Consider the following 25,628-nt stretch of genomic DNA (forward strand, 5'->3'; position numbering starts at 1 on the left):
AGCATCTTGACGTTGTGGGGTGGTAGGATGGGGAGCATCATTTTGGGGGATACAGGGAGGGAGGTTGTGTCATCAATTTGGGGGGGAGAAGGGGACTAGCCTCACCTCAGGCCCCACCTCAGGCGGGGGGGGGTGACCTGGGGAAGGGGGGGAGGGCGGACAGCAGAGCCCCTTCTTTGGGCAGGGGGCCTGATCCTGCTCCCCATACCATGCCCCCATCTCTGCTGGCCCCATGGTGCCAGGCTGGCTCCTTCAGCACTTCCTCACAGTGCTTTCGCTTCGTCCCTCCTGGCCCACTGCCCCCCAGGGCCCTCCCTGGGAGGAAGCTTTAAAAATGGAGTGGGCCCTGGGAATGGGGGGTCTCAGGTGACTGTGGCATGGGGGGACTGGCTGGCCTTGGGCTGTGCCTCGGTGAGGGATTGGGTCATTGCCGGGGGTGGGTAGGGGTGTGGAGCAGGGGCCTGGGGGGGGCACAAATCTGGGGGGGACAGTATTTGAGGGGCACAGATTTGGGGGTGAACTTGGGGGGGCAGAGCTGGGGGTGCCCATGGGGGGCACACAGCTGGGGGGTGCACTTGGGGTGTGTGTTGGGGATTTTACGGGGACGTGCAGGGTATGGGATGTCCATGGAGTGTGTGTTGGGGGGTCAGTGGGGCGTGGGGGTGACCATGAGGTGTCTGTCAGGGATCAGTGTGCTGTGGAGCTGTCTGTGGGGCAAGGACTTCCAGCTGTTCCCTCTCTCCCCTCAGCTCTGTGCTGTGGCGTCGTGGTCGGATCCGGTACGTTGCCAGTCCCCTGTGTGTCCCCCTGGTGACACTTGGGGACCATGGGGTCAGCGGCCATGGGATATGGCATGCACTGGGGCATGGACCACATGTAGGAGGGCTTCTGCTGAGGCTGTGCTGGGCAAACTGGGGATGTCTTAGGCAGACTGGGGCTCTGTGGGGCATACTGGGGCCGTGCTGGGCAGACTGGGACTGTGCTGGGCAGACTAGGGCTGTCCTGGGCCGACTAGGGATGTGTTGGGCAAGCTGGGGTTGTGCTGGGCAGACTGGGGCCATGCTGGGCAGACTGGGGCTGTGCTGGTCATACTGGTGCCGTACCTCCGCAGCGGTGCCAGCCCAGCTGTGGGGCAGCCGTTCACGCTGTGCCGGGCACCTGGAGCTCCTCTTCACCGGCACCTGGGGCTCTGTCTGTGCTGCAGGCTGGGACCCGGCACCTGCCCGGGTGCTGTGCCACCAGCTGGGCTGCAGTCGCCCGCGCCTTGTCCCAGCGCCCTGCAGCCCCACGGCAGCCAGTGCTGCCCCAGCGGTGCTGCAGCGGGTTCGGTGCACAGGGCAGGAGCTGGCCCTGGAACACTGCATCCTCCAGCCGGGGCACCCATCACCCTGCCCGTGGAGCGGGTGGCTGCCGTTGAGTGCGAGGGTGAGTGTGCCAGCGGAGTGGGGTGACGCTACCCTGGGGGGGGAGGTATCCCCTGGGGCTGGTGTCACCCTGGTGTCCCCACAGAGCCCTTCCAGCTGCGGTTGGTGGGTGGCCCCAGGCGCTGCGCTGGGCGGTTGGAGGTGAACCACGCTGGGCAGTGGGGCACGGTCTGCCATGACAGCTGGAGTGGAGCCAAGGCAGCAGTGGTTTGCCGGGAGCTGGGCTGTGGGGCAGTGGGGACAGTTGGTGACCTTCCCAGGGGGCTGCCCCACTTTGGCCCCGGTACTGGGCGCATCTGGCTGGATGACGTCCTCTCCCAGGGTCAGGAGGGGACCCTGCAGGATTGCGCCCGCCGCGCCTGGGGATGCCACGACTGCTCCCACCAGGAGGATGTCGGTGTGGTCTGCCAGGTCTGGGACCCCCCCCTCTGCCACCATGGGACATCCAGGGTGGCCTGGCAGGGCAGGAACAAGCAATGGTCATCCTTTCATCCCTGCAGGGTGCCTGAGCACAGCAGCTCTTCCCCTGGACAGCCTCCAGCCATCATGTCCCCCTGTGGAGCATCCCTCCTGCATCCTTCCCTGGGCAGCCCCTGGCCCCATGGGGGCCCCATGCACAACACCCCACAGGAGGCCATAGGTGGCAAGCAGGGGGTCCTGCCCCAGCCCCTTGTCCCCCTGTCTGGCTATTAAATGTGGAGAACTGAACATCTGCTTGCACCATGCCTGTTCCCAGAGATGTGGGCACCCAGCCCCAGGGGGCACTATGGGGTCTCTGTGCCCAGGGATGTGGCACCCAGCCCCACAGGGCAGCACAGGGTGCCTGTGCACAGCCATGGCTGTGCTGTGGGGCCACAGTGGGGTGAGCACAGGGGCCCTGCTGTCCCAGGTGTGGGGCTGGGCAGAGCCTGGCTCCCTGCCCGTGCTCCCCCTGTGGCCTCTCGACCCTGTTATGAAAGAGCTCGTTAGTGCTAATCCCGCAGCCACCTGTCCCAGTCCCAGCACCCTGCCTGCCAGGGGAGGGGACCTGCTCACAGCTCTGCCCTATGGCATGTGGGGCAAGGGCCCAGCTGGATCCTGCTGGGAGGCAGGCAGGGGGCTGGGGAAGGTGGGGCAGCAGGGCAGGAAGTGGGGCAATGGGGCTTGGGGTGCCACGGGGCTTGGGGGGCAGAGGGACTGGGTGTGGAGCAGTGGGACTTACAGGTGCAGAGGGGTAAGGAGTGGGGCAATGGAGTAACGGGGGCAGTGGGTCAGTGCAAGAGGGGCAAGACATGGGGCAGTGGGACCTATGGATAAAGAGGGTGTGGGTGCAGTGGGTCCGTGGGCTGCAGAGGGGCAGGATGTGGGTCAACAGGAGCTATGAGTGCAGAGGATGTGAGTGCAGTGGGGCCAGAGGGGCAGGCCATGGGGCAATGGGGACCAGGGTTGCAGAGGGGCAGGTCATGGATCTACAGGGGCCAAGGAGAGCAGTGGGGTGGGGTGTGGGGCAATGGGTCCTAAGGGTGCAGAGGGGCAGGGCGTGGGGCACTGGAGCCCATGGGCTGCAGAGGGCAGGGAGTGGGGCACTGGGTCCTATGGGTGCAGAGGGGCAGAGAGTGGGGTACAGGGGGTAGGGGGGAGACTGTGGGGCACTGTGGTCCATGGGCTGCAGAGGGGCAGAGCCAGGGGTCCAGAGGGGAAGGCAGCGGGACAGTGGGACACGAAGGGGGCACATTTACCCCCTGGGATGACAGAGGGGGAACACGGGGACATGGTCAGGGGCAGCGAGGACAGGGGCAGTGGGGAGGTGGCTTAGGGGGCTCGACACTGGTCTGTGCCCCACACCCCCAGCCCTGGGGACGAGGACAGGGACAAGCTGGTGCCACCTGGCCCGGCTGCCTGCTGGCTATTTCGGTGCCCCCGCAGCTGTCCGTCCCTCCGCCCCCGCAGCCCTGGCACCACGCTCCCTCCCACGCTCCCGGGACTCTGGCCAGCCGAGGGCTGCCCCCCCGGGGAGGGGGGGCACACGCAGACAGGGACAGGGACAGGCGCCCGCATCCTCTGCGTGCCACCGAGGCCAGAGACGTGCCGGTGGGGCTGGGTGGCCAGACCCTGGGGATAGTCCCCAGAGGGGCAAGGGGTGTCACAGCCCCCTGATTCCTGCCTCATGTGGAACTGGGGGACACCTCCCCTGAGAGCAGCCCCTGCTCCCCGGGGGGGTAACGGAGGCGCACGACCTTTCCCCCATCGGCTGCCCGCCAAGCGGGTCCTGCTAATGTGCTGTCAAATATTAATTACCTTCCAGCAGGGCTGGGGTCAGGGCCCGTCGAGCAGATGGGCTGGGGGGAAAGAGCAGGTGGGAAGGGAGAGGGAGGGACACGGCCCTGGGAGCCTGGGAGAGGGAAATGGCCGTGGGAAATGGAGGGGGTGTGTGTGTGTGTGAGATGGTCATAGGAACAGGGAGAGGGAGGTGGCTGTGGGAAATGGGGAGAGGGAAGGGTATGGTTGTGGAAACTGGGGAGAGGGATGAGTATTATTGATGAGTATTATTGTGGGAAGTGGGGAGAGGGAGGGAGGTGGTTATAGGAGCTGGGGAGATGGAAAGGTGATGGTCATGGGAACTGGGGGGAGGGAGGGAGATGACTGTGGGACCTGGGGGGAGGGAGGGAGATGACTGTGGGAAGTGGGGAGAGAGAGGGAGATGCTCGTGGGAACTGGGGAGAGGGATGAGTATTATTGTGGGAGGTGGGGAGAGGGAGATGGTCCTGAGCAATGGAGGGAGAGGAGGGGTAGAGAAATGGTTGTGGGAAGTGGGGAGAGGGAAGGGTATGGCCCTGAAAACTGGGAGAGAGGGAGGGATCCAGCCTGGGAACTGGGGGAGAGGGAGGATGGTGGGGCAGGCAGAGCCCTGGAGTGCAGGCGGAGGGATGAGAAGGGTGCCCTGACCCCGACATGTTGTCCTCCCCCCACTCCAGCCTGGGGAGACCCCCAGCACCCCCATGGCCAACTGCTGCATTTTGGCATGGCCAGTACTTCCTTGGCAGGACACTGGGTGTGTGTGCCGCCAGCCAGGCTCTGCCAGCCCCATCCCAAAATAGACCCCCCAGGAACGCGCCCCGCTGAGGGGGCCCAGATGTGAGTCAGAGCTTGGGGGGACGGGACACAGTGGGGACATGGGGCAGAGGTGACGTGGCCAGGGCTGAGGACGCTGGCGACAGTGGTGGAGGGGGCTCGGTGTGGGGACAACATCTCCTGGCGTTGGTGCCAGCCCCATGGGACAATGCTTCAGTCCTGGGGATCGCTGCCGGCAAGCAACCGTGGCTGGTGTCCCCACCCTGTTCCCAGATCATCCTGCCCCACATCTGGGGGTCTGCCACCTGCTACTTGCTCCTGGTCCCTGCCCCACACCCCCGTGGGAGCCAACTGGCACGTAGGTGGGTAAAGCTGGAGCTGTGAGGTGCTGTGTGGCTGGGGGACACATGACAAAACAGGTCCCCCCCTTGTCCTCTCAGGGAGGTGGCACCAGAGAGAGGAAACTGAGGCAGGTGGAGTGATGCCATGACTTGCTGTGACCTGCCAGGATGCCACTGCAGTTGCACCAGGGGTTATGGACCGGCTGTGGCTGTGCTGGGACATGGCAGGGGGCTGTGGCTGTGGCAATGGAGCGGGGTGGGTGGGCAGGTGGCATGTGGTTGTGGCATGGCTGGGCTGTGTTGTGGCATTTCTTGGTTGTGTCATGGCATTGGTGGGCCGTGTCATGGCATTGGTGGGCCGTGTCATGACATGGTTAGTGCTGCATTGTGGGATGACATTGTGATGGCATTGCACGGGGGACAGACAGGATGGGCAGGGGGGAACAGGCAGATGTCAAGGAGCATGGCTTGGTGAAGCAGAGCAGCTTGGTCTGATGGAGAGGCAGCACTGTGAGGAAGGACAGATGGACAGGATAGAGCATTGCATGGGGGGACAAACAGAGGTGGCCTGGATCAGCTGTCACAGAGGACTATGGACATGGACAGACAGAATGATTGGTGGGGGGATGGACAGACAGCACTGGCAGGGACAGCAAAGGTAAGAAGCAAGATGTGTGGGGACACATGGACCAAGCGCTGTGTGGGATGGATGGACGGATGGATGGACAGACAATGTAGAGGACAACTTGCAGGAATAGATGGACAGAGCGTGGTGCTGGGGACAGGCTCCCTCTCTGGGTGGACAAGCAGGGACAGACAGACACTGCAGAGCTGAGAGACAGCCAAGAGGCCTGCACTCTGCTTCCCCACCCTGCATTGGCTGCACTGAGCCCACAGCACAGCTCAGCCCCCATCCCCAGCTCCATCCTGTCTATCTGTTCCCCCATACGATGCCCTGTCTGTGCCCCATTCCCAGCTCCATCCTGTCCGTCTGTCCCCTTATGCGATGCCCTGTCTGTCCCTCATCCACAGCTCTACTCTGTCTGTCTCTCCCCCATCCCCAGCTCCATCCTGTCTGTCTGTCCCCCCATGCAATGCCCTGCCTGTCCTGCCTCCTGCCTATCTTTGGCCCTCGGCACGCGTTGGGGCTGACACATGTTCCCTATGCGCGAGCGGCAGAGATTAGCGCGGGCCGGTGGCATGGGAGCGGGCAGGAAAGTCTGAGTCACAGCTCCCGGTGCCGGTGGGCGGCTGTGGGGCCAGGGGTACCCAGCCGTGCCCCTGGAGCACCCGACGTTACTGGGACACACGGTGGGGAACGCAGGTGAGGCACGCACTGCTCCTCGGCTGCTCGGCTGTCCCCATGCAACCCCAAGGGACACTTGACCCTGACTTCTGCTTCTGGCTTGCTTGCATGGCCCTCTTGGCTCAGCCCCATGGCAATGGGAGGTTGTGTGTGTGTGGGGGTGACAGGCTGGTTGTCCCAGCCCTGCACACCTGGAGGTGCCGGTGATGGTGGTGACCTTGCTGCGGCTGTGCTGGTGCAGGTGGCTACAGGTGGTGGGATGGGAGAAGGGACAGCCAGAGCCAGCCCCGACCTCTTGCAATGGTGGGGTGTAGGGGGGTGTAAGGTGGAGAGAGGGAGCCCTGACTGCTGCTGTGGAGTGTGATGTGGAGCTTTCTTTCCCTTCTCTGGAAGGTTATAGGGCTCACTGCCTCTCCTCTGGGGTGTGATGTGGGGCTCTCCTACATGGGGACATGAGGGCTCAATGGAGTGAGTGTCATGACCCCGCTCCCCCCCCCTCAGCTCCCATCAGGGGTGCTTGGCCCCAATGAACAGGGGAGTTTTGGGGTCTCCATCACCTCTTGGCATGAGGCTGCACCCTCCCATCAGCCAGGACCCACATGGCTACACAGCACCTGCGGGAGAGGGGCACAGCTTGATCCCAGCCAGGGACACCATGGGGAGAGCCCCTGGGGTGGGACTGGACTGCACTGGGCTAAGCTGGGCTGTACTGGGCTTGACTGTACTGGATTGGGCTGGACTGGACTGATCTAGAATGGGTTGGGCTAGGCTGCATTGGACTGGGCTAAACTGAACTGCACTGGGTTGGACTGGGCTGGGCTGGAGAAGATTGGACCAGGCTTGTCTGGGCTTCACTAGACTGGGCAGGGATGGACTGGGTTGGGTTTGGGTGCATTGGACTGGACTGAATTGAACTGGACTACACTGGGATGCTTCAGAGCAGGTTGGTCTGCGATCCACTAGGCACGGATGGGCTAAACTAGACCGGGCCAGGCTAGACTGGGCTGTCCTGGCCAGGTGCCCCGGGGCCATGAGGCCAGTGCTGCCACCATCTCCCCATGCAAGGGGCTGGGGCCCATGGGGCTTTGCAGCAGCATGGGTGGCTTGGCTCTCCCCAGGGCCCATGGAGGAATCAGACGAGGACGGGGAGGACAACGAGGAGTTCCTGGAGCAGCTGATGGCACAGACGGGCCGGGAGGTGCCGCAGCAGGAGCTGGAGGAGCACTACGCTGTGCTGGAGGAGCTGGGCAGCGGGACCTACGGCCGCGTGGTGCTGACAGAGCCCCGGGATGGTGGTGAGGGGCATTGAGGGGAGGGTGGGGATGAAGGCCCTACTTCTGGCTCCCCAGATGTGCACAGATGTGCACAGCCCTACCGCTGTGCCTGACCCATCTGAGCCAAACCCCAGCTCTGCCCAAACTATTCTGTCTCTGCCCAGTTGGTGCCCCAGCTGGTTCTGACCCCCCCGCCATCTCCCAGGCTCACCAGTGGTCCTCAAGCTGATGCTGAAGGAGCAGACAGAGCGACGGGCATTTCTGCGGGAGTATTGCATCGCCCTGTGCCTCTCCAGCCACGCTGCCTGCCTGCGCGCCCTGCCCATCGCCTTCGAGAGCGCCACGCACTTCGCCTTTGGGCAGGAGCTTGCTCCCGCTGGGGATCTGTGTGCCCTCCTCAACCCAGGGGTGCGTGCCGCCCCAGGACTCTGCAGGAGGGGGCCGGGGGCCAGGAGGGGTGGGAGGTTGGATGAGAAAGTGCCAGGACAGATTTGCGGGGGGGGGGGGCGGGCAGTGACACTGTGCATGGGAGGAGACCGTTTGCAGTGGGATGCAGTGATGCTGTGCATGGGAAAAGACTTTTTTTAGTGGGGTGCATGCCCACACCGTGTGTGGGAAGACACTTTGCAGTGGGGCACAGTGAGACTGTGTGCGGGGAGACCATTTCCAGTGTGTGCAGTGACACTGCGCATGGGGAGACCCTTTGCGGTAGGGTACATAGCCACACTCTCAGTGGGGAGACCCTTTTCAGTGGGGTGCATGCCCACCCTGTGCATGGAGAGAGGCCGACTGCGCTGTCACTGGGTGCAGTGACACTGTGCGCAGGGCAACCCTTTGTGTGGAGTGCAGTGACACTGTGTGAGTGGAGAGATCCTTTGCAGTGAGCTCCCACTCACACCATGCGGGGACACCCGTTGCGGTGCAGTGCATGGTTATGCTTTTTTGTGGGGAGACCCTTTGCAGAGGGTGCAGTGACACTGTGCACTGGAGGAGACCCTTTGCAGTGAGGCGCATGCTCATGCTGTGCATGGGGAGACCCTTTGCAGTGCTGGCATGTGGCAGCAGGCTGCTGTGGGGCAAAGCACAGGTTGGCAGTGCTGGGCAGGGGTCTGGGTGCTGCAGCCCCCCTTTGGGGAGGGGACCGTGCGGTGGGTGAGGGTACCACCCCCCCTGCAGGAGGGCCTGGCGGAGGAGCTGGTGAAGCGCTGTGCATCCCAGCTGGCCGAGGCGCTGGACTTCATGCACAGCCGTGCCCTGGTGCACCGGGACGTCAAGCTGGACAACGTGTTGCTCTTTGACCGTGAGTGCCGGCGGGTGAAGCTTGGAGACTTCGGGCTCACCCGCGTGCAGGGCTCGGCAGTGGGTGCCATGTCCGGCACTCTGCCCTATACCCCACCGGAGCTCTGCCTGCTCCAGGGCTCTGACACGCTGGAGCTGGACTCCAGCCTGGACGTCTGGGCCTTTGCTGTCCTGCTCTTCTGCCTCTGCACCGGCTACTTTCCCTGGGCTGTAGCCACCAGCTCTGACCCCCAGTTTGAGGACTTCAGCGCCTGGCAGGGTGGTGTGGCAGGGCGGGGGGTGCCAGCGTCCTGGAGAGGATTCGGCTCTGGGGCGCTGGAGATGCTCCAGCGCTTGCTGACGCTGGACCCTGACCGCCGGAGCCCAGCCATCGAGGTGCAGAAATACTTGTCCGTACCCTGGGTGATGGCCACCAGCACCAGGGAGCCAGCACCAAGCAGCTCCCAGTCCCCCCTTACAAGTGGCACGGGGGAGAGCCTGGGGGGTTCTGGGGGATGGGATGCTGCTGGTGGGGGAGATGAGGTTCCCATGCCCGCCACTAACGCTCTGGCCTCGTGCCGGTAGCCAGCAGCTCCCCTTCATCCTGCGGCTGGTATCGTGCTGGGCACTCCCTGGGGCTCTCAGCTCCCTGTCCGATGCCTGAGGCTTGTGGGGTTAGAAACGGGCTGCAAGCGCAGGAACAAGAAGTGATGACTCGGGCAGCACCTGGAGACCCCAGTCCTGCAACTGGATGCCCAGCACCTTGCACATCGATATCGCTTGGCAGTGGTGACAACAGTCCACCTGAGCAACCATTGCACAGTTCTGAGATGCACAAGGGAAACCCAGGGCAGAAGCAGCCCACGGGATGACAGCAAGAAACAGGAAGAGAGCAATTAATTAATTAGAAATTAAGGTTTTTAAGACCATTGCAATACCTTGGCAGAGGCAAATGGTGAAACTGCTCAGCAGAGGAACCCAGAAATGCATCTGACCCTGACCTCCCTCCTGCACCTTAGGGATGAGGAGGTTATCACATTAGGGAAGATGCTAAGCAGCCTCCTGGGGGGTTAAGGAGCTGGGGAAACAAGTGTAGGCCCTCAAGGCATGCAGCTGAACTGGGGTGTGATGGGGCTGGGAGGAAATGCCAGGTGAATCTCTAGGACTTGAGTTAAAACCAGACAAAACTGGGATCTGGCTCTGTCTGAGCAATACAACGGGCAGGATGATTTGCACCCTTAAGGGCTGGATATGGGTTGGCTGATAGTGCAAAAGGCTAAAGAGAGCAAACTGGAATGGCTCTGTGTGTGCAGGAGGGGACATACATGAGAATCGGCTTCAACAGCTGCAAATATTCTCCATCTTCAGCATGGAAGGGGCTGGACAGACTCCGGAGAGAGTTTTTGGGGTGAGCTTAAGGTTTGGAGGCTGGACAAACACCTGCCCAGGCTCAACCAGCCATCTGGTCCCTGCTGGCTTTCCCACCAGGGCTGCTGGCAGCAGGGAGAAGAGCAGCAGGGTCCCACAAGGTTTGGCACCTAATCTTTGTGCCTCACCATGCACAGCAGGGCTCATCCTGCTTGCTTGGGAGCACCGTCCTGGGGCTCTCCTTCACCCCTTTGAGCAGTCTGCATCTCTGTTTTGGGACATGGAGCTCCTGGAGCCTCCTCCTGGGCCCCCTCCATACTCTGCCTGGGGAGCTCATGCCCACCCCTCCCCGGGGACCCCCAAGAGGCTGGGGCATGCTGTGTTCTGCCACTGGCAACCAACCTTGGTGCAAAGTGGAAGAAGAGGGGGAAAATTAGCTGAGATCACACATCACAGAATTGTAGGGTTTGGAAGGGATCTTCAGAGAACATCTAGTCCAACCCCCCTGACAAAGCAGGGTCACCCAGAGCAGGCCAGACAGGATCAGATCCAAGCAGGTTTTGAATACCTCCAGAGAAGGAGACTCCACACCCTCTCTGGGCAGCCTGTTCCAGGGCTCTGCCATCCCCACAGGAAAGAAGTTTTTCCTCATGTTGAGATGCAATTTCCTCTGTTCTGTTTGTGCCCGTTGCCCCTTGTCCTGTTGCCAGGCTCTACCGAAAAGACTCTGGCCCCGTCCTCTTGCCACCCACCCTAAATAGCTAAAGCTATTGCTCAGCATTAATAAGAGCCCCTCTCAGTCTGCTCTTCTCCAGCTGAACAGCCCCAGGTCTCTCAGCCTTTTCTCATAAGAAAGATGCTCCAGTCCCTTGATCATCTTTGTAGCCTCCACTGGACTCTCTCCAGTAGTTCCTTGTCTTTCTTGAACTGAGGAGCCCAGAACTGGACACAGCACTCCAGGTGTGACCTCACCAGGGCAGAGCAGAGGAGGAGGATGACCTCCCTCGACCTGCTGGGCACGGTCTTTTTAATGCACCCCAGGAGACCATTGGCCTTCTTGACCACAAAGGCACATTGCTGCCTCATGGGCAACTTGTCCACTGGGAATCCCAGGTCCCTCTCTGCTGAAGCTTAATAAAATTGTCTGTTGTTTTGCCTTCTTTTTTTTTTTTTTTTTTAAACTGTGTTTTCCCATGAACCTGTTGCTTTAGCCCTAAATCCTACTTTTTCTCCTCCTCGGAGCAGGCAGACTCTGAGCAAAGGGGGTCCAGTCCTCGCACACCTCCGTGGTGATGGGAAGTCTCTGGAGAGGAGAGGGCACATGGGTAGCTGGGAGGCACACCAAATGCCCAGCTTCAGAAATGTAGTGGCTTTTCCTTTTAGCTGCCACTCCTGAATTAGAACCTGGGGATGCTCAACCTGGGGTTGGCGGTGCTGGACTGGACGGTGGTGCTCCCTGTAGCTGGGGGTGGAAAACTCCCCTGTTGCAGAGGCATTGTCTCACAGGTGGGATCCTGCAGCCTGTTGCTGAATTTCTCCTGAACCACACAGTTTTCCAGGCGAGGAAACCCCCCTCAGCACAGCACCAGCATGCATGGTGTGGGGCTTCCTCCAAAGGAAATAATGCTCCATGGAAAATGCATACAGTAATGCTTGCAACAAGCAGCTTGTGAACACATTTGAGCATGAGTTCATCCACCATTGGCTCTAGCCCTCACTCACCCTTCCCAGTGGCTGGGGAGCTGGGCCAGTAGAACTGGGCAGGGTGGTCCAGAGAAGCTGTTGGCTGAACGGCAAAGGCGGCATCATGCAAGGGAGAGCCAGGCCCCCTGGATGATTTACAGGAGGGCCTCAGGGACATTATGGGGGAGTGCAACCTTGCAACGGCCCCCTGTTATCAGCTATAAAGCAGTGCAGCTGTACCATCAATGGAAAAAGCATCCGCTGCATCTCTGGGGCCAGGATTGGAGAAATCCCCTGGCCTGAGTCTACCAATCTCCTCTGTAGGGTACCAGGAAGGAGAAATCCCTCAGGGTCTCAAGATCTGCAGGATTTAGCTTCTACTTAATCGGCAAACCCTCCCATCGTGGGAGCCCCCAGCATCATGGGGAGAGGGGCTGTCAGTGGGACACGCTGCAAGAACCCTGTGCCAGTGGCTGGCAGAACGGTTTACTGAGGAGTCCAGACATAATGTGTATGGACACATACCCAATCTGATGTATTGCATCTGGGTGTATCCAGCAATTGCACCAAAAGCAAACCCCTAAGAGCGCTGTTGAGGGGTTTCCCCCAAACCAAGCTGAAGCATCATCACATCACCCCTATCCTCCTCCTTCCCAGACAGCAGTGAAGTTGGATACAAGACATTAGAGCATGTTGGAGGCTTAACTCGTGGACTCTGCTGAAGAACAGGACTGCTCCTAATTCCCCTTTTGGAATGGACTTAGATGGGAAAGACAGGAAAGCCACATTGGGAGACAGTGGCACTCGTGGAGAGCTGCAGCTATCAGGCACTTGGCATTGCTGGGGCAGGAGCAACGTGAGAACAAAGTATTTCAACTGCAGCTGCAAAGAGGTCCCAGTGGGCTCTTGGACGGTCTCAGGGGCCCATCCATGGCTTGTATTGACCTATAAGTCTTGTGTAGGCCAACCTTGCACCACCTGCCTTGGTCTGAAGCTGGTGTTGCACTTCAGAGCTGGAAGACAAGATGCAGGAGGAAGTGTTTAGGACAGACCACTGGTTTCCAGGTTTTGGGAGACTAAAAAACCCTCGTGTCTGCTTGCATTTCTTAAAATCTACCGTAGGGGCATGTAGGGGTCTGTAGGCATCGCTAGGAGTCTGTAGGGATCTGAAGGGGCCCATAGGGGCCTGTAGAGGTCTGTTGGGGTCTGTAGGATTCCGTAGGGGTCTGTATGGGTTTGTAGGTGCTGGTATAGGTTCGTAGGGGTCTGCAGGGACCCATAGAGACCTGTAGGGGTCGGTAGGTGTCTGTAGGGGCCCATAGGGGTTCATAGGGGATCCTAAGGGTCCGTAGGTGTCCCTATGGGTCAGTAGGCATCCATAGGGGCCCATAGGGGTCCGTAGGGGTCCACTGGGGTCTGTAGGCATCCGTAGGGGTCTGTAGGGGCCTGTTGTGGTCTATGGAGGTAAGTAGGGGCACGCAGGGGCCCGTAGCAGTCTGCAGGATTCTGTAGGGAGCTGTAGGGTTGGGCAGGTGATCATAGGGGCCCGTAGGGGTTTGTAGGGTCCGTAGGTGCCCGTATGGGCCCGTAGTGGTCCATAGGGGTCTGTAAGGGTTTGTAGGGGCCCGTAGGATTCCACAGTGGTCTGTTGGGATCTGTAGGGGTCTGTATGGGCCCAGAGGTTCTGTAGGGAACTGTTGGGGCCCATAGGGGTCTATAGGGGTCCGTAGAGGTAAGTAGGGGCATGCAGGAGTCTGTAGGGGTCTTATAAGGGTCCGTTGGGGCTTGTAGGATTCCGTAGGGGTTTGTAGTTGTCCGTAGGGTTCCTTAGGGGCCCATAGGCGTCCACTGGGGTTCATCGGGGTTAGTAGGGGTCTGTAGGGGTCTCTAGAGGTTTTAAAGGTCCCGTAGGGTTCCGCAGGGGCCCGTAGGGGTCTCTAGGGGCCCATATGGGTCTGTAGGGGTCCGTAGGGGTCGATAGGAGTCCGTTTGAGCCCATAGGGGTCAGTAGGGATCTGTTGGGATCTGTAGGATTCTGTAGGGTTCTTTAGGGGTCTGTAGGGACCTGTAGGGGTCGGTAGTGACCCATTGGGGCCCATAGGGGTTTGTAAGGGTCTGTCAGGGTCTTTAGGGGTCTGTAGGTGTCTGTAGGGGCCTGTAGAGGCCTATATGGGCCCATAGGTGTCCGTAAACGTTTGTAGGAGCCCGTAGGGTTCTGTAGGGTTCCATAGGGTTTGTGTCTGTAGGGTTCCGTAGAGGACCGCAGGGGCACGTAGATGTTCATAAGGATTCCTAAGGATCTGTAGGGGCCCACAGGGGTCAGAAGGAGTCCGTAGGGGCCCGTAGTGGTCTGTAGGGGTCCGTTGGGTTCTGTAGGGGCCTCCAGGGTTCCATAGGGGTCTGTAGGGGTCCATAGGGGCTCTTAGGCATCTGTAGGGTTCTGTAGGGGTCCGTAGGGATCCGTAGGATTGTGTATGGTTCTGTAGGGGCCTGTAGGATTTTGTAGGGGTCCGTAGGGCTCTGTAGGGGTCCGTAGGTGCCCATAGGGTTCCGTAGGGGTCTTTAGGGGTCAGTATAGTTCCTTAGGGTTCTGTATAGGCCCGTAGGGGCCCGTAGGGATATGTAGGGGTCTGTAGGTATCCATAAGGGCCTGTAGGAGTCTGTAGGGGCTCGTAGGGTCTGTAGGGGCCCACAGGGGCTCGTAGGGTCCGTAGGGGCCTGCATGGTCCCATAGGGTCCTGTAGAGGTCTGTAAGTGTCTGTAGGGGTCTTTAGGTGTCAGTAAGGGCCCATAGGGGCTCTTATGGGTATGTAGGGGTCCGTACGCGTCTGTAGGGACCTGTAAGGGCCGGTATAGTCCTGTACGGTCTCGTAGTTGTATGTAAGTGTCCATAGGGGTCTGTAGTGGTCCATAGGTCTTGTTACTTCTGGGATGAGTCAGGAAACCTGGACAGGGACAGACCTCATTTGCCCCCACTGAGAAAAGAGAGTCAGCTTTATCAGTTGAGGCATCTCATCCTTGGTTTGTAGTCCTGGGTTGGAAGTGAACTCTGCTCTCACCTATGGCTGTCACAAACTCTAGACATGACTTTCTCTGCCCTCTCTGGGCTCCCGGGGAACCAGCTGTGAAAGAGGCTGAAGGAATCACTGTTGTTCCCTCAGTGTGGGAGAGATTAATTTCCAGCAGTGCCATTTCTCCTGTCAGGAAAAGACTTGGGCATGAGAACCATGAGAATCACAAGAATCGCCTTTCCTTATCCTACCATTAGGCACCACAGGGAAGGTGACAGGGCAGAATCTGATTGCACCTTCAGGTTCCTTAGATGGTCTCACACCTGATCTTCTCCCAGAGTGGCTGGTTCTTCTTTCTCAAAGCCCCTGGTTTTGCTTTCTGCGACTTGGGCGGTGTGGTTAGAGCCCTTGACAGTGAAGACCGAGGCAAAAAAGTCATTCAGTACCACAGCCTTCTCCATATCCTGGGTGGCCAAGTCTCCTCTTTCCTTCTGGAGAGGGCCAACATCTTCCCTAGTCTTCCCTTTATCTCTGACACACTTATAGAAGCTTTTCTTGTTGCCCTTGATGTCTCTGGACAGATTTAATTTTACCTGGGCTTTTGTTGCCTAATTTGGTTCCTGCCCACTCAGACAGTTTCTCTGTATTCCTCCCAGGCTCCCTGTCCTTGCAACCACCCTCTGTAGGCTTTCTTTTTCTGTTTGAGCTTGTCCAGGAGCTCCTTGTCCATCCATACAGGCCTCCTGGCTTTTTTGCCTGACTTCTCCTTTGTTGGGATACATTGCTCCTGAGCTTGGAGGAGGTGATCCTTGAATACTAACCAGCTTCCTTGGGGCCCTCTGGCCTCCAGTGCTTTATCCCATGGTACCCTATCAAGCAGATTCCTCAAGAGGGCAAAGTCTGCTCTCCAGGGCAGTGAGCCTGATGCACACCCTCCTCACCGCCCTAAGGATCTTGAACTCTACCATTTCATGTTGACTGCAGCCAAGGCTGCCCTTCAGCTTGACATTCCTGCCAGCCCTTCCTTATTGCTAAAGTCCATCATAGCTCCTCTCCTCATTGGCTCCTCTACCACTTGGAGAAGGATGTTGTCATTGATGTATTCCAAGAACTTCCTGGATTGCTTGTTGCCCTGCTGTCCCTCCAACAGACACTGGGGTGGTTTAAGTTCCCCCTGAGAACCAGGGCCTGTGAATGTGATGCAGCTCCTATCTGTCTATAGATGGCCTCCTCTGCTCACTCTTCCTGATCAGGTGGCCTATAGCAGACCCCCACTGAGAGTCACCTGCCCCTGCGTTCCCTTTAATCCTGACCCATAAGCTCTCTGTTGGCATGGAGTGGAGCTCCATGCACCCCAGCTGGTCCTTGACATAGAGGGCAACACCCCCTCCTCGTCTCCCCTGCCTGTCCTTCCTGAAGAGCCTGTATCCCTCCATTCCAGCACCCAATGGAGAGGTTTGTAATGGAGAGGTGTGTAGCCAGGATGATGGTGCGGATCACTGGGAAGAGCAGGAAGAGAGGGGCCTGAAGCCCAAGGTGACTGCTGAATCCCAGGAGCTCAGCTGTTTCACCCAGCTCACGTAAAGGCATCCTGCGCGCTGTGGGGGGGTTCAGGAGCCTGAGCAATACGTGCTCGCTCCATAAGGCTGTGTGGCAGCCTTGCAATGAAGGCAATGCAGGAAGCAGGATCCAGGTGGGAAGCTGGAGGTACGTTACCTGATGGTGTGACCACAGCCCTGAGCAGTACAGGTGGGAGTGACAGTTGCTCCTTACCCCAATCACCACCACACAGGAGGGTGTGCACCTGCAGCAGGTGAGCATGGGGCATGGATGGGGTCACTCGTTGTCCTGAGACATCTGTGAACACTCTGGTTATGTCTTAAAGGAGGACACTCTGGTTCTGTCCTTAAAGAGGAGCCAAGCACTGCTCAGGACTCTCTGGATACCCAGAGGAGAGCGAGTGACAGCAATGAGTTTAACCAGCTCACCCAGAGATACGCCCTGAGGCAGCGTGGTTATGGGTGGCAAGGCGTGTGGGAGAATATGGGCAGGTACCTAGAACAATTGTCACCTTTGATGGTCTGGGACTTCAACCCAAACAAGAGCGGGGTCCTGATAAAATGACAGAACATTGGAAAAAAGGGGGGCCCTGGCCCTGGCCCTGGCCATGCCAAAGACCCACCGCTTGTCACACGGTGCCGGGGGCTGGCCTGCGCCTCCTGAGCTCTATTCAGCTCTATTCAACACCCTCAAGAGAAGAGAGGTCTCTGCATCTAAAGACACACAAAGAGGCACTGTGCCTCAACCAGAGACCCAGCCCTCAGCTGTAACGGTCACCCCTATGGTCAAGAAGGAGCAATGAAAGCAAAGGTCCTCTCATTTATTAAGGGAGGAAGAAGCTTTTCTTGATACAGAGCAGGAGGTGCTGCAGGTCTGTATTGGGACATGGAATTGAGATTCAGCTGCCCTGAATTGGGTTACTCAATAAAGGGATGTGCATGAGACCATTGCCATTATACTCAAAGGATAGGTAGAAAACACAGCTGGTGGAGAACAGGAAGAGAGAGACTTCTCTCTCCCTATGGCACATGACTCCAGTTGGTCAGCTGAAGACCTCTACAGGCTGCCCTGGACATAAGGAATAGCTACAGGTTCACTTGTCCTAGATGGGGGCATCTGCTGTCATTTCAGTTGGCCAAAAGAATTTCGTACCAGCCCCTAAGAAGATGTCCTCAGGTGCTGCCCTGTGTCTATGAACTGCTCCATTGAAGCTTCCAGTTTCCAGCATGCACCTTGGTCCCCTCTAGCTCCTCAGATGTCACCAGGTTGTTGTGTCTGAACAACTGACTGCTGGCCCCCATCTCCAGTAATGAGAGTGGGAGCTGAGACAAGGAACTCACATGCAGGAGCCTATTTTGTGCCCATGTGAACTGAGGCAAGAGGAATCCCAAACCTGTGGGTTTGTGGCAGGCATGGGAGGAGCTGAGTCCCCTTCTAGCCCCAGGACAACCAACCCAGAAAGAGGAGCCTCGATTCACTCAGCTGAATCCCTTCCCTCAGCAGGGGCAAAGGAGATCCCTCCCTGGCACAGTCTGGATGTCCTGTCTAATGGTGGGGTGAGGAAAGGTGATATTTAGACCTAACTCTGTCTCTAAAAGGAGAAAGGAAGCTGCTGGAAGTGGTGAGGGAGGGAACATCAGTGATTGCTTCAGCCTGTTTCACAGCAGATTCCCCTGGAGCCCCAAGGACACCTCGAGGGAGCCCAGAGGGGGCAGAGAAAGGGCTGCCTTGGGCTGGTCCTTTGCTGCTGCGCTGGGCTGGGCTCCTGGGATGGAGGGAGCTCACGGCAAGTGGGAGCGCTGCAGAGCTTTGCCCAGGAGCCTCCCCTGAAAAGCAGAGCAGGGCTGAGGGCACTGCCTGCAGGTGCTGAAGAGATATGAGAGAAGTGAGAGGGAGGCTAAAGGCACCGTGGAGCTGGAGGAAGGTGAGGGTTCGCTGGGGGAGAAATCTTCCCAGCGCTCAGCACAGTAACTCTCTGGCTGCAGGTCAACGCACGGGAGCGTAGATGGGATCTGGCAGGATGGCTCTCAGAGTTTCCTTTGTGTGGAGAGGGCCATGCCCCAGAGCAGGGCTTCCCTGCTGCACCGTCAGAGGGACAGGGCAGGACGGCTGCCTTCTCCCAGGGAGGGCTGCAGGGGGGTGAAGGTGTGTGTGCAGCCAGGGGTTCCCAGGGCTGTCCTTCTGAGCAGGGTCCCTGTGCCTCACGGGATGTGTGCCAGGGACCCTGCCTCCTGCCAGGGTCAGCTCTCAGCCTGTCCAGGGAACTCTTCATGGCACTGTGGGGAGGAGCTGTGGGTGGAAGGAGCGCTGCCCAGCAGGGCAGGGTAGGATCTTTCTGCTGTAAAGAGGGTGCTGCGTGGGAGAGGGCTGCTCACAGCTCCAGATCAGCCCCAGGGTGTTTCTGAGGGGACTTTTCAAGAGGAAGGTTTATGTGATGGCTACATACATACAAGTGAAGGAGTCTGTGCTTTGATCTTTCTACTCTTTGTGGGCTGGGCGATGGGTGAGAAACTGAAATTCCTCTTCCAGGTTTGGGTGTGGAACCGAGACTCTTCAGCTGTTATGCTGAGAGATGTAAAAGTCTCAGGGAAGCCTCAAAACTGCCAACTTCCCTCTGCTTCAGCTTACAGAGAGCTCCAGCATCACCTCTGCAATCTCTCCCTGACATTGTGGGCCTTTGCAGAGGATCCTGGTGATGCTCCTTATGCCTTCCCCTCCTGTCCGTGCTGCCCTTGGTCTTCCCCACAACTTTTTGGGGTGGGGACTCAGCTGCAGCTCAGACACTGACCCTGTGGGTCCCTCCATGCAGGTCTGCACTCTGTAAGAGAATTCTCTTTTCTCTACTGTTCTCTGCTTCTTTGGGGAGATAATGAACATGTTCCAGGCCAAAGAGGCACAAGCACAAAGAAGCCAGGAACAAGGCTGATGGACAGACCAGCTCTCCTCCCTCAGCACCAAGCCACAGGGAATGATTTGCATCTCCCCAGACACAGCTCTTCACCTGAGTGCAGTAAAAATGGTGACAGTTTCTGCTCCAAAAGAACATTCCCCTCCTAATCTTACGATTGTGAGTGGGTAACATCTGACTGAAATTCTGAGCAGGAAATATCATTCCCCACCCTGCTCCACTGTAGAGCAGAACCCAGCACTCTGGAGTGCAGAGCAGAGCGCCAGATCCTCATGGAACACTCAAATAGCAAACAAAGGAACTCCTGAAAAGGAGCTTAATTACCAAGGAATAAGACAACTGGAGTGTTTCTATGAGAAACTTGGAGTTTTATTCCAAGATGTTTGTCCTAACCTGCCAATGATTTCTCTTCCTTGGAAAGCTCCCTGTGCCCAGGGGAAGCTGATGTCCAACAGCAGCTCCATCACCGTGTTCCTCCTCCTGGCATTCGCAGACACACGGGAGCTGCAGCTCTTGCACTTCTGGCTCTTCCTGGGCATCTACCTGGCTGCCCTCCTGGGAAACGCACTCATCATCACCGCCATCACCTGTGACCACCGCCTCCACACCCCCATGTACTTCTTCCTTCTCAACCTCTCCCTCCTTGACCTGGGCTTCATCTCCACCACTCTCCCCAAATCCATGGCCAATTCCCGTCAGGACACCAGGGTCATCTCCTACGTGGGATGTGCTGCCCAGGTCTTTCTGCTTCTACTTTTTATATCATCAGAATATTATCTTCTCACCATAATGGCCTATGACCACTACATTGCCATCTGCAAACCCCTGCACTACAGGACCCTGATGGGCAGCAGAGCTTGTGTCCACATGGAGCTGCCTGGGGCACTGGGTTTCTCCACACTCTCCTGCACACGGCCAGTACATTTTCAATACCCCTCTGCCAAGGCCATGTCCTGGACCAATTCTTCTCTGAAGTCCCCCAGATCCTCAAGCTTTCCTGCTCAGAAACACACTATATCAGGGAAGTTTCGCGTCTTGTAGTTACTGTCTTTTTTTCTTTTCTTTGTTTTGTTTTCATTGTGGTGTCCTATGTGCAGATCTTCAGGGCCGTGCTGAGGATCCCCTCTGAGCAGGGACGGCACAAAGCCTTTTCCATGTGCCTCCCTCACCTGGCCGTGGTCTCCCTCTTTGCCAGCACTGCCATGTTTGCCTTTCTGAAGCCCCCCTCCATCTCATCCCCATCCCTGGACCTGTTGGTGGCATATCTGTACTCGGTGGTGCCTCCAGCAGTGAACCCCCTCATCTACAGCATGAGGAACCAAGAGCTCAAGGATTCCCTGTCGAAACTATCTCAGGACATACTTCTTCAGAATCAATAAGATGCCTATTATTTTCATAGCACTCCCAGGGTATCTCAGGAAATGCCAAAAATGTTTTCCTTCCTTCCTTCCTTCCTTCCTTCCTTCCTTCCTTCCTTCCTTCCATATCTTTGATGACTTAATTAGTTTTTCCGTCCTACGTTTTTATTTTTGACACAAAGAACTCTTATACATATGGAGCCAGGCTCCCTGTGACAGACACAATAAAGAATCCAGCAGAAAATTATTAGTCTCAGCTCTCATCATCTCGTGTGGACACTGACAACAGCAGGACCTGGTCTTTTCAGTGCTGGTCTCACCTCATTCTAACCCTGTTCTTCTCTGCCCTTGCATTTGTGTCAGCCCTAAGATCTCATTTAACTAGTGATAGTCCTGCTGCCTCCACAGTGGCATCCCCAAGGTTTCAGGCAGGAGAAGCCGTGTAAACCACTGTGTCAAAGCTGGCCTCCCAGCAAGCACCAAGCCAGGTTTCCCACCTTTAAGGTCGGAAACAGACTGTATCCCAGGAACCTACAGCAAATGGCTGGACCAGAAATGAAAGCAAAAAAAAGGGCCCTGCAAGGACACAGAATCAGATAATTGGGTAGGAAGGGTCGTTAAAGATCATCTTGTTCACACCCCCTGCCATCAGCAGGGGCACCTCCCACTAGACCAGGTTGCTCAAAGATCCCATCCAGCCTGGCCTTGAACATTTCCGGGGATAGGGCATCCACAACTTCTCTGGGCAACCTGTTCCGGTGTTTCACCACCCTCATAGGAAGGAATATCTTCCTGACATCTCATCTGAATCTTGCTTCTTTCAGTGTCAAAGCCTTCCCCCTTGTCCTATGGCTCCACTCCCTGATCAAGCGTCCCTCCCCAGCTTTCCTGGAGCCCCTTTAGGGACTGGAAGGGGCTCTAAGGTGTCCCCAGAGCCTTCTCTTCTCCAGGATGACACCCCCACCCCCCCCCAAACTCTCTCAACCTGTCTGCACAGCAGAGGGACTCCAGCCCTCAGAGCATCTCTGTGGCCTCCTCTGGCCTCGCTCCAGCCCAGGTTGCCATTGGTTTTCTGGGCTGAGAGTGCACGTTGCCGGCTCATGTTGAGCTTCTCATCTACCAACACCCCCACGTCCTTCTCCTCAGGGCTATTTTCAATCCATTCTCCACCCAGTTGGAATTTATGCCTATGATTGCCCCAATCCAGGTATAGGACCTTGCACTTGGCCTTGTTGAACTTCATGAGGTTCACATGAGCCCACCTCTCAGGCCTCTCCAGGTCCCTCTGGATGGCATCCCTTCCCTCTAGCATGTCGACCGTGCCACACAGCTTTGTGTTGTTGGCAAACTTGCTGAGGGTGCACTCGATCCCACTGTCCATGTCTGTCACAAAGATGTTGAACAGCACTGGTCCCAGTACCAAACCCTGAAAAACGCCACTTGTCACTGGTTGCCACTTGGGCATAGATCTGTTGACCACTACTCCTTGAGTACAACCGTCCAGCCAGTATTTTGTCCAGCAAGTGGTTCAGCCCATCAAACCCATGTTTCTCCAAGTCAGAGACCAGGATGCTATGTGGGACAGTGTCACACTGCAGAATTCCAGGTAGATGATGTCAGTTGCTCTGTCCTTATCCACTGTACAGGCTGTAACACCATCATAGGAGGCCATCACATTTATCAGGCACAATTTGCCCATATTGAAGCCACATTGGCTGTCACCAATCACCTCATTTTCCATGTGTCTTATCATACTTTCCATGCAGATCATCCATAGGAGAATCTGCCCATGATCTTGCCAGGCACAGAGGTGAGACTGACTGGCCTGCACTTTCCTGTTTCTTCTGATTTTCCCTTTTTGAAAATAGGGGTTACATTTCCCTTTTCCAGTCAGCAGGAACTTCACTGGACTGCCATGAGTTCTCAAACACGATAGGTAGTGGCTTGGCAACTTCACCTATCAGTTTCCTCAGGACCTGCAAATCAATCTCATCACGTCCCATGGACTTGTGCACCTTCAGGTTCCTCAGCTCACCTTGAACCCAGATTTCTCCTACAGTAGGTGGTACCTCATTCTCCCAGTTCCTTCCTTTCCTTCTGCGTTTTGGGCAGTGTGGCTGGTGCCCTTGCTGGTGCAGACAGATTGTGCAACAATTGGTGCAACAATTGTTAAGTACCTCAGCCTTCTCCATATGCCGGGTGACCAGTCCTCCTGTTATCTTCCCGAGTAGGCCGACATTTTCCCTGGTCTTCCTTTTCTCACTGAAATAGCTATTGAAGTTTTTCTTGTTGCCCTTGATGTGTCTGGACAGATTTAACTCTCTCTGGGCTTTAGCTTTCTTAACCTCATCCCTGGCTGCTCAGATAATGTCACTATATTCCTCCCAGGCCTCCTGTCCTTGCTTCCGCCGTCTGTAGGCTTTCTTTTCCTCTGATTTACCCTTGGTAACTCCATGCTGATGGTTCGCGGACATGCTCTTCTGTTGTTGATGCCCAGAAATGTCACCCAAGAGGACTCTGACTGATGGCACGCTCCTCACCAAGGTGAGCTTGTACAGCCTGTGCTTCCCTGGCTTGCACTTTTGGACTCTTTCAAAGATGGGTGCAACACTTGCTTGTCCTCTCTCACAAGAGACCTCTGCCAATGCCACGAACTCTCAAAAGGGATATTCTAAAGAAATATTGATCTTCCCTGTAACATCACTACAACTGTTCTCCCTGTTATACAGTGTATTCAGTTTCTCTAATTTTTCATATACTTTTCCTGATACAATGACCATTTGTAAAGTCATCTTTGCAGATGCAGACTGTCGAGGCAAAGACCCTTTCCTTTATTCTCCAGTTTTCTCTTCCCTTTTACTCTTAGTTCATTCATATATCTCTCACCTATGCTGCTGCTTTCACCTTCAGGGACTAAAAAGCTTGCCTCTCTTTACACAGTCTAATTGTCTCCTTAGACAGCTCTTTATGTTTCTATCTATCTTTTTAAATCTACCTCCCTAAAATTTTTCTCCTAAGATTATCAATAGTAGAAAGGGAACCTCATTAGTGGTAGCTTTTACTGAGCATATGACAACAGAGTGTATTTTTTTGATTATAAAAACTGATTATTTTGTTACTTTTCTTAGAAAAAGGCAGAATCCCCCTGTGCCTGTGAGCAGCCAGGTCTCTGAAGAGAGCAGGTGGGAGATGGTGCAATGGAACTGTGACATCCAGACCAGTGGAGAAGTCTGATGCAAGGGGCAGTGATGTAAGTCCCAGGTGGGCAATGTCAGACATGGTGGGGTTGGGGAGGTGACGAGCAAAGCTGTCCCTACAGGGGGACATCAAGACACTGCTTTTCTTTCCTGTCCACACCTCCTGAGGAGACACCCTGCCTCAATATCACTTGGAGAATGCTTCTAGCACCTCTTCTTTAAACTGAACAGTAATAAAATACATCCTTTAAAACCAAGAAGTCCTTTTCATTAGGTGCACTTTGAAATCTTCCTCCTTAACTACACCACAAAACCTCAATAATTAGCTGTACAAGTCCTGAAGACCTGAAGAAAATGACAAAGAGATAAATACCTTGTGAAGGCTTTCTGTCTTTTAACGAGCCCCATGGGGTACGTGCTGCTGAGTCCATGAAGCTCAGATACTGAGAGAAGATTGAAGAAAGCACTCAAGAAATCAGAAGCCAAACTCCAAGTACCTGGAAGCATTAATGAGCCCCACTGAGGGCAGCTACTGACAAAGGCTCCCCAGGGACTCGTTAGAGCAGAGAATTCGAGGCTGTGTTTGCAGGTAGGCAAAGGCAGAGTGCAGGTGGCTGTAATGCTGAGGAAACCCTGGCTTTGTCTGAGGAAGCAGAAAGGCCAAGCCCTCACCCCCAGGCCCTGGCAAGGCAGATCCTGTCCCTCACTCCTGGCTCTGAGCTTTTCCTGGGGGCAGTGGGATGTGAGGGGGAGCAGTGCCCAGGGCAGGAAAATTCTATGACACCTCCTGGCCTTCCAAAGAAGGGGGCAAGGATGAAACAAAGTCCTGAGCCTCAAAAGAATCATGGACTCATAGAAGCATTTAGGTTGGAAAGGACCTTTAACATCAAGTCCAACTGTAAACCTCACAGTGCCAAGCCCACCACTAAACCACATCACGATGTGCCCCACCTTCAGGTCTTTTAAACACCTGTGATGTGTTACCTTTTAAAGTGATGGTAAGTCAACCACTTCCCTGGGCAGCCTGTTCCAGTGCTTAACAAACCTTTCAGTGAGGACATTTTTCCTAATATCCAATCTACATCTCCCCTGGTGCAACTGGCAGCCATTTCCTCTTGTCCTGTCACTTCTTACTTGGGAGAGGAGACTCACACCAACCTTGCTATAACCTCCTTTCAGTAGTTGTAGAGAATGACCAGCTCCTCAGCCTCCGTTTCTTGAGGCTGAACAACCCCAGTTCCTTCAGTCACTCCTCACAAGGCTTGTTCTCTAGACCCCTCACCAGCTTTGTTGGTCTTTTTTGGACATGCTCCAGGATCTCAATATCTTTCTTATAGTGAGGGGCCCAAAACTGGACACAGTATTTGAGGTGGGGCCTCACCAGTGGACAGGAGGACACCCATTTCCCTCGTCTGGCTGGCCATACTGTTCCTGATACAGGCCAGGGTGCTATTGGCCTTCTTGGCCACCTGGACACACTGCTGGCTCATATTCAGGTGGCTGTTGACCAACATCTCCTAGGTCATTTTCAGCAGGGCAGGTCCAGCCACTCTTCCCCCAGCCTGGAGCGTTCATGGAATTGGTGTGAACCAAGTGCAGAACCCGGCACTTGGCCTTGTTGAACCTCATCCCGTTGGCCTCGGCCCATCGATCCAGCCAGTCCAGATTCCTCTGCAAAGCCTTCCTACCCTCCAGCAGGTCAACACTGCCACCCAACTTGGTGTCGTCTGTGAACTTACTGAGGGTGCACTCGATCCCCTCATCCAGATCATTGATAAAGATATTAAAAGGAATCAACCCCAATACAAAGCCCTGGGGATCACCACTCGTGACTGGCCACCAACTGGATTTAACTCCATTCACCACCAC

The 25,628-nt window shown here is 56.4% G+C and overlaps 2 protein-coding genes and 1 pseudogene across 2 annotated transcripts; all 3 read left to right on the plus strand.

Annotated features, from left to right (window-relative positions):
- The first annotated feature begins 377 nt into the window (after nucleotides 1–377).
- On the plus strand, nucleotides 378–1,933 carry LOC141476434 (CD5 antigen-like). Its single transcript, XM_074165112.1, is given in 6 exon segments — nucleotides 378–411; nucleotides 750–779; nucleotides 1,112–1,393; nucleotides 1,396–1,425; nucleotides 1,510–1,835; nucleotides 1,925–1,933. Coding segments are annotated over 6 exon segments (711 nt in total).
- A 184-nt stretch (nucleotides 1,934–2,117) lies between these two features.
- Nucleotides 2,118–9,259, plus strand: LOC141476444 (uncharacterized serine/threonine-protein kinase SBK3-like). The gene is made up of 4 exons (XM_074165120.1): nucleotides 2,118–2,286; nucleotides 7,241–7,417; nucleotides 7,602–7,804; nucleotides 8,573–9,259. Exons 1-4 carry the CDS (start codon nucleotides 2,118–2,120, stop codon nucleotides 9,257–9,259), a joined length of 1,236 nt encoding a protein of 411 aa, XP_074021221.1.
- A 10,389-nt stretch (nucleotides 9,260–19,648) lies between these two features.
- LOC141476435 (olfactory receptor 14J1-like) lies at nucleotides 19,649–20,583 on the plus strand (annotated as a pseudogene).
- Nucleotides 20,584–25,628: the final 5,045 nt, after the last annotated feature.

The sequence above is a fragment of the Numenius arquata genome, chromosome 32 (assembly GCF_964106895.1).
Source record: "Numenius arquata chromosome 32, bNumArq3.hap1.1, whole genome shotgun sequence".
NCBI classification, from domain to species: Eukaryota; Metazoa; Chordata; class Aves; order Charadriiformes; family Scolopacidae; genus Numenius; species Numenius arquata.

Bases quoted from the DNA above. Each gene is read 5' to 3' on its own strand.
- LOC141476444 (XM_074165120.1), top strand. From the start codon at position 2,118: ATGTGGAGAACTGAACATCTGCTTGCACCATGCCTGTTCCCAGAGATG. The intron at 2,287-7,240 runs GTGAGCACAGGG...GGCTCTCCCCAG, and splicing joins TGCTGTGGGGCCACAGTGGG to GGCCCATGGAGGAATCAGAC. The intron at 7,805-8,572 runs GTGCGTGCCGCC...CCCCCCCTGCAG, and splicing joins GTGCCCTCCTCAACCCAGGG to GAGGGCCTGGCGGAGGAGCT.